This window comes from Formica exsecta, unplaced genomic scaffold (genome assembly GCF_003651465.1).
Source record: "Formica exsecta isolate Colony F162 unplaced genomic scaffold, ASM365146v1 scaffold4, whole genome shotgun sequence".
In the NCBI taxonomy this organism is placed as follows: domain Eukaryota; kingdom Metazoa; phylum Arthropoda; class Insecta; order Hymenoptera; family Formicidae; genus Formica; species Formica exsecta.
This window is the reverse complement of record NW_021851238.1, coordinates 1,859,818-1,868,063: the sequence shown is the minus strand read 5'-3', so window position 1 is coordinate 1,868,063 and position 8,246 is coordinate 1,859,818. Positions and strand designations below refer to the sequence as shown.

The window sequence follows — 8,246 nt, the reverse complement described above, 5'->3', positions numbered from 1 at the left end:
TATATATATTTTCTTACATATTTAGTTATATTATTTTCAAATTTTATAAAAATGTGGTTTCGATTTTTTAAACGGCCCTGCAATGGCAAGGCGAGTAAAGCCTACTTTGCCGTTCTTTAAGCTCCATCGCTATATGGTAGTTGAGGATTAAACTGAATTTTTACATTGCTTTGTCGCTCATCCGAGTATTTGTCAAACAGCAACAGCAGAATCAACAGCAGCAAGGTAACGGCGATCACAATCATGGGCAGAACGCGAAACGGGTGAGACTAAACGGGCCGCACGGTGCTCCGGAATTCCATCAGCATCAGAGCCACGCGATGACCCATCAGCAACCACAGGGAATGGTTTATTCAACGGCTCAGCCGACCCAGCCGTCAAACTTTCATCAACGTTTCTAATTTTGTGATTTTTAATCCGATTGATCAATCCGAATCAGACCGAAACTTAAACTGTCACACAAATAATGCATTAATTTAGTTCACTAATCAACATTGTCAACAGAGTGGTCAGTGATTCGTGTATATTCCGTAAGTATGATAATACAACTTTATTTATATATATACATGCGGAGAATTATTTCTCGTTTCCGCATCCGCTTTTATATCTCTCCACATCCATCCTTTATATCTCCGTTTGTACTATCAATATTCCCCGACGCTGTGTATGCGTCAATGGAAAGGTCTCGATTGTAAGAGCACCGATGATGGTCACGAAGACGGGAAAGAGGCTCTATGGGAGTGGAAAGAAAGGACTCGATCGCGCGTGGGGGGAGCGATCGAAGTCGGGGGTCGGAGGCCGATTAAATGATCACGGAGGGGGATCTATCGCGCACGCGCGCGAGACGAATCGCGCGTGCGATCACGTCGTTGCGGGCACCTGAAACGCAGTTTCCGCGAATCGCTGCTCGGAGAAAAAAGTGCGTGCGCGCGTGCCGCTTCGATCGCTTGGGATGTCAGGATAAGCCATCGGTGCGCCATCGATCCAGGAGTCGTCGCGCTGGTCCGATGAGAAGACGACGCAGGTGAGAACGATTCCGTTCGTGTCGGCGCTCGTCTTTTGATGGAGCAAGACCGTTTTTTCATTCACTATTCGTGAACGCACTTTGTCCAGGGCTTTGAAACAATTTCAAAAACTGAGAAATTTTCCGGACTCGAAAAAAGACGAATATTAGAAAAGCAACAATCTTAATTAACTGCTTAAAAACGATGTAGATTAATCATTTATTTATATATCGCAACGTATATTCTCTAATTAACTTATATAAATACAATCTCGCGCAAACATGTTTGGTTCCCAAAAGTTTATATAAAAAATAAATTATTTAAACCATTATGTTCGATCGTGTTTGATCAAAGATTATAATTAACTAAGTATTTGTATATTTAAAAAATTAAATATTCTCAGTCTATGATTACATTGCGCGAAATATCATTATATATGCGAGATACGATAATAAATATATATGATATTTGTGTCGGATGAGTAAAAATAGAAATCTATATTCTCCGACCGCGTAGAGACTTCAATGCCTTTTATCCGAACAGGTGATGTCTCTCCCGTGTTCACGTTCGAGATCTTCGTATTTTTCTCGCGTGAGGATAGTTATTGGGTGAGGTATCGTGAAATATCTGCGCCACAGGTGCGGTCTCCCTAAGCGATAAGCGATTAGTGCCGCTAGTACAGTGTTTGGCATTCCGTTTGATCTGCAGACAAGATCGCGACTTTAGATCGATCGAACCGATTTCTGCTCAATAACTTGCGCATTGAATATAAATATTCGTTGACTTTAAATATATAATGCGTAATAAAGTATTGTTAATATCCGTTTAGATATGCAAGAAACCGCGCTAAAATAATTTTCACATCACACCGCATTCTATATTCATCATTGTTTCATTATCATTTGGTTTGTTTTATTTAAAAAATATATCAAACTAATATATATTTATATTTTAAACATAATAACATATTTTCTATAATTAATGCAGCATTAATGATACTGGCATTTGTTTTATCATTAGATCGCTCGTTATATTTGTAACATTTGTTATATTACAATATGTGATTAATATATGTCGATATTATTTTGCTTTTATTATTAAGAATCAAAATAACACATATATTATATTAAGTAACATATAGATATTATTTTATATTTTTAATATCAAGTAAACATGTATTTCTTAGATATCTTAAGTTACATATACACTCATACATATGTCCATTCCAGAAATCGCGTTTGCTAAAGCCAGCCCTGTTACTCGGTAAACAAATGTGGCATTTAGAAACAGAGCGAACGCGCGATAATCGTGCTCTCGATCGCGAGGCCTAGAGGAATCGAGGATATCGTTGAAAATATCAGTTTAATATCGTCATCTTTATTTCGCTTTTAGTTCGTCGAATCGAGATATGTGAGCGGAATGCAAATGTGACGGAAAAAAACGCTAGCAGCTTAATGCTACGCCCTATCGACGGTCTGAGAGAATCAACTCCGAATAGTATAATTGCCTGTCCGCGTCTCCATGTATCATATTATATTATATTATAGCCTTAACTATATATATAACAGAAGTGGAGAAGGAAAAGTCAAACCAAGCTTAATCCTCTATCGAATCGTGTTGCCTTCGGGCAACAGAAAACCAGATAAACGCAATAAAACGTGCTTCATTAACAAGATTTGACGTTTTACAGGCGTCTTTTCAAAGTAAGAAATAAAAGGTCAACATTGAGCGACATTGATATAATCAAATTTTATTTGCGAAACACAATTGTTTTTTAGCTAGGATGTTTCATAGATCAATTCTCATCGCCGATAATTAAAAGTCGTGAAAGAGCGAAGGATAAGAATTAAAAGAGAAGAATTTTGCGCGGCAAATAAAATGATATTTTATTTTTGCGATATGACAAGGACGGTTGGTCAAGTTTCTCTTTGAAATGTGAATTCGCGACTCAGCCCTCTAGTGAATGTGGGATTTGAATCGGAACACTTTAGTTACTCTTGCCGAGATATATTCACTTTTGATAACATTAACAATTTTTCGAAAATACAATCCAAACTGAATTTCTCTGTTATTAGCATTGAGCATAATCATATTTATCGCTAAATGATATTAATAATACCGACCAGGCGAGAGAAAATCAACAATCAATAATTTTGCCTTGCGTGTTGATCGAGGCCCGTTTGCATGTCAATCTTCGTGTCAATTACTCGCTCAGCATCGACGTCTAATAACATACAATTATGGCAATCACGAGGACTCCTCCCGCGCGATCTTACCGCGATTATGAAGAATCCTTCACTGAGAAAAAAAAGTTGTTAACTTGACTAAATTCGTCCAACTAATTACTATTTCTTTGTATTTCTTTAATTGAAATATTTAAGTCAAATATACCTCATGTTAGATTTAATATATCATATTTGACTTAAATATTTAAATATTTCAATTTAAAAAATACAAAGAAATAGTAATTAGTTGGACGAATTTAGTCAAATTAATAAGTTTTTTTTTCTCTTGTTCGATTTGTATCGTCTCTGCTTTCGCTTATATGATAATTCATGATCATCGTAAATTTAAATTGGACTCTACGAAATGAGAAAAAGATCGTCTCTAGGCGAAGCTACTTTCGAATATGCAACTGTCAACGTGGAATCGATTTATGAATTTTGCGAAATGGTTTTATTATCACTATTATTTGTAAAATCGGGAGAAATTTTGTCGTGTCTCGCACACGTTCGCTTCGTTTTCGATCTCCTTACGATAAGACCCGAGCGCGGTTCAGTCACCGAAATCGCTCAATATGCAGAGCCAGCTACGCGTCCGAAGGACGTAAACATCGGACAGGACGCGACGATCGTCAATGCAAATCTTCTGGACGAACGCGTTTGCACGCCCGGTTTCTCCGCATTGTGCCACGTGTGCGTGCGCGCGCGCTCACGACAAAAAAAAATATAACGAGATCTAGCACGTTCGCGCGCGCATTTCATTTCGCTCCGGGCAAGGACGATCGCGTTATGCCATCATCGCCGTGCTTTCACGCGGTGAGAAACGTGACGGTACTTTCAACGAGAACGAGAACGCCGCCGGTTTCGAATACATAGTCGGTCGTCGATTATCGCCGCGCTAGCGAGAGACATTTACATCCGTAAATCATGGTCGGTTCATCCCCGACGAGGGGGCTTTTTTTTTGCGCGCCATTGTCGAGCCTCGATCACGTGGGACCGCCTGTTGCACAGCACGTGAAACCACGTGTTGCCCAGCACGTAGAACCACCTGTTGCACAGCCAAGTGCATCAGCTGTTCCCGGTACGCGACTGCTGTACATCAATCATTACCGCGATTGCGTAAATCGTATCTCATAAAATTCGCGGAATAGCAAAGTTTAATGCCAAGAATATTATTGATACAATAAATATACAATCAATTCGATATTTCGATAAAGTTTTCTTCGTTAGTCGCATCATATGTATCATGGTTTATATGTAATATATAAAATACAGAATAAGAAAAATGATCTATCTGTTTTTTTTGGATTCTTTTAAATATTGTAAAATTTTTGAGATATTGCGAGGTGAAGTTAATACAATTCTTCAAGAACATCACATTACAGCAGAATAAATATACTCTTTTTAGGTTACAACCACCTGAGAGGAGAGGTCTGAGTCAATAAAAAAAAAAAAAAAATTATTTTTTTTTTTTTTTTTTTTTTTTTTTTTTTTGTGAGAAGAAATGAAAAAATATGGGGAAAGAATTATATTTAAAAAAATCCTTCTGCCGAAATATATTTTCCTAACTTTGACGATTTCTCTTTCTATTTTCAGCATCGAATAATAAATATTTGCCGTTAAAAATGCAATATTATTATATCGTTTGCATTAAATATTAAATATATAATTCATTAAAAGAATCGGAAGTTTTATTCGTCATTTCTCGCGCATGCAGCTATTACGAATCGTTGAAACTAGAACAAACACGTAAACCTTCGACTCTCCCAAATTCATCGCGAGGTTAAGGCCACCCCGTAAGAGTTTCGAGTGGCCCAGGTTAGGATCTAAAAGGCCTTCCATCGGCTTCGGTTAGCACCCTATATGGAGACGTTCGATGCCTACCTTCGCCTGATTCCTTTTTTTTTTTTTAATCATCGACTGCCTCGCGGGCTAGAATTAAAAATAAAAATCCTTCTAAGCTCAAAAGCGCGATCCCTTAAAAGCGTAATCCCCGAAACGCATATCGCGCGAGATAGGGTGGGGGTGGCGACGAAACGAAAAAAGGGGAACAGAACAGAAAATCCACGGCCGTCTGCGCCCGTACATGGCCGCCCATTAACCACTTCGCACTTTGCCTTTTCCGCTAATGGATGACAGCGAAAATATCGGTCTGCGTGAACAGGCGAACAAAGCGATTTACGATTTGTCGACAAATGCAGCTGCTTCTCGATGGTTTGGAATATATTACGAATGTGTTCCGCGTTCTTGGTCAATTTTGTTTTACTACGTTTTTCTGATTGCGCCGTTTTACACACAGTAGTACGATAAACGTCAAAGATAAATTGTACTGGTCGCTCGACATCGTTTTACATCCCTTATTAGATTCATCGTAATTAAAGTGATTTTTTTTTTCATGGGAAATTATTTTTAACCATCACACATATTTGTAACCATCGATGATTCGTGACTCTTTAATTCCCTTGTCGCACAAAGTGACAAATGAATGATTTGAAAAAGATATAATTTGCATTTTATTAGATAAACTTCTAATTCATATATTTAATAATTGCATAATCGATTATTTTAATTAAATGATATTTATTGGAATGTTGAAACTGATGAGCATAATTATTTAATCAAAATAATCATATATAATTTTTTATACCATTATTATGGAGATTAATCGAAAAAGTTTAACAAAATAAAAATTATTTTTCTCTTCGGGTTGCTCACTTGTTTCACTGTCGAAATACTCTTTGATTTTTTGAATCTTTCTTCTCCAACGAATTGATCAAAAATCGGCGAATCAAGGAATATGTAAAATTGAAGTATCTCTTCTCCTTCCCTTCCTTTTATTTATGTCTGCTCCTTTCGAGACGCACAAGCTTAATCTCTCTCTTTATCTTTTACTTAGATAATTCTTTCTGGAGAACGCCTACTCGCGATTCTCCTCGAATTCTCGATAATCGAATTCCAAATGATTTATGTTCTATGAACCGGTTCCGTATCTCTCGTGATGCTTTTTTTGTGAACTGCCAAAAATATTCTTTCAAGTATATCAAGGTATCCGTGAAATTCATATAGAAGGATATTTATCGCAGTTACTTTGAGAAATGCGGAAATACTCTCTACTCATGTCTCACGTTTAACGTAAACGGCGCCCATTTGATTCTCCACTCGAGATATCGCATTGTACGCGCAACTTGCGTAAGAGGAATAATATTCGAATTCACACAGTATTCGGCGTTAAATGCAAGGTATGAAATGTACGCAGCTGAGTCTTACTGGAGAGAATACGCTCTATATGGTAATAGCGCCAATCTGTTCAGCCGCATTCAGAATGTTAATCATTCTTTGTGCAATTTTTATTAATATTTCTATTCTACTCTGAGAACCCCGGATAATGTAAAAAGACGATAAACTTTCTTTTTTAGAAAACACAAGGCGCATATAAAATTTTCTCAACAATTTCCCAACTGCTCCTGTCTCACAACAGTAATCTTCTTCGCGTTTCTCCGTTTCCTTGACGCAATTCGTGAAATCCGTTCTAATCCGCGCTAAGTCCTTGCCGAGGAACGCACTCGTTTTTCTTGGGATAATCGGCGAAATAAATCGGAGATCGCGCTTCTCGGCGTGACGAAGCCGAGGAACGACATTGACGACAGCCGAAACCTCTTTTGTCGCAGAGTAAAAGATGTGGGAAGGGAGGAGGCTCGAGAGCGAGTACGATGCTACGTCTGTGTGCGTACGCAGGAGGACAGAATGATCGGGGGCCAGGTAACCGAGAGAGAAAGAGAGAGAGAGAGGAGAGGCGAGGTTAACAAGGTGCCCGATATGGTATCCCGCGCGACCGCCGTGAGTGCCATTTTACTTTACACGCACGGCGGTTGTGTATACACGCGTGTATGCGTGCGATCGCGCCTGCTGCCTACGCCTGCTTACAATTAGTAGCGATCACTGGCTGCTGGCCGCTAACCTGCCGAATGAAATTTTCGAATATCCTGCACTGTGTGTGGCTCGTCTCCCTTTCCTTTCCTTAAAAAAAAAAAAAAAAAAAAAAAAAAACAAAAAAAAAAACAAGACGTCTTTGCGCAAAAAACACGAACGTTTTGAGAAAAGATGCCTTTCGCATCCGTCGTCGATGTCCATAATTGGCGCGATGCGCGCTTAATTCATACATCGCTACGTAATTATAATTTTCTAGTTTCATCCGCGAACATCGTACTGGTTTATTCCTTGGCTAGGCAATCTCCAGAGAAACGAATAAAAACAGATCAATCCGATAAGGGGTTTTTCCTAAACGGAATCGAAACGTTTCGTTAATTTGTTCGATGTATCGACTTGACACTTGTACAATCTGATAGTATTATAGATAATCGATATTTTTATTTCAGACTTTTAATTCTTTGTTCGCATATCCGCTTGTTATTAAAAAAAATAATAATAATAAAAAAAATGCCGTGCCGCAAGATTTCTCATCCGTAGCAACTTATGCTTCCCTCCCGGGGGAAATATCACTCGTAGAATTCAATTTTGGTCCGCGCCAACGATTCAATTAGCGAGATCGCGCGATCCTCTTCGGATAACATCGGAGATGCATCTGTCGAGAAGAAACTAGACCGCTCCTTCGATCTTTTTTTTTTTTTTTGCACCTTTAAGATCGTCCACGGCCTTCCTAAGATGGGCAGAGGACGTAAACGCGCGTCCGCTCGAGCGAGCATCTCTCGAGGTCGAGGAGGAGAAACGGATATCTCTCGCAGCAGAGGAAGCTCTCCTGCGCGTGTATTACGCGTTTTAGCTTATAACGAGTGCACTTATGACGCGTGAATCATCGTGATGCGTCTCTACCTGCCTCTATGCCTCTACGTTATATTCGGATTTGCAGCCGGTGCCGCCTGCTTTCGGCCGGCCGGTGTCTCCTCTCGTGGTCCTTAATATCCGACTGCTATTCTATTTTTAAGCGTGACTAGAGCGAGGTATGTGCATGCGCGCGATGACGCAATCCTATGGTCTTTCCCTTTATATTTCCTTCCCTGCC

The 8,246-nt window shown here is 39.1% G+C and overlaps 2 protein-coding genes across 2 annotated transcripts in view; both read left to right on the top strand.

The window, feature by feature from the left end:
* Positions 1 to 565, top strand: part of LOC115239875 (cyclin-dependent kinase 8) — a 3,708-nt gene extending 3,143 nt beyond the window's left edge. Inside the window, exon 11 of the mRNA XM_029814670.1 lies at positions 201 to 565. Coding sequence (XP_029670530.1) covers positions 201 to 401 — 201 coding nt within the window. The 3' untranslated portion in view covers positions 402 to 565. The remainder of the gene's footprint in view (positions 1 to 200) is intronic.
* A 193-nt stretch (positions 566 to 758) lies between these two features.
* LOC115239871 overlaps positions 759 to 8,246 on the top strand; it is a 25,303-nt gene continuing 17,815 nt past the window's right edge. The window contains exon 1 of the mRNA XM_029814663.1: positions 759 to 1,024. The gene's annotated coding sequence lies outside the window, so the exon portion shown is untranslated. The remainder of the gene's footprint in view (positions 1,025 to 8,246) is intronic.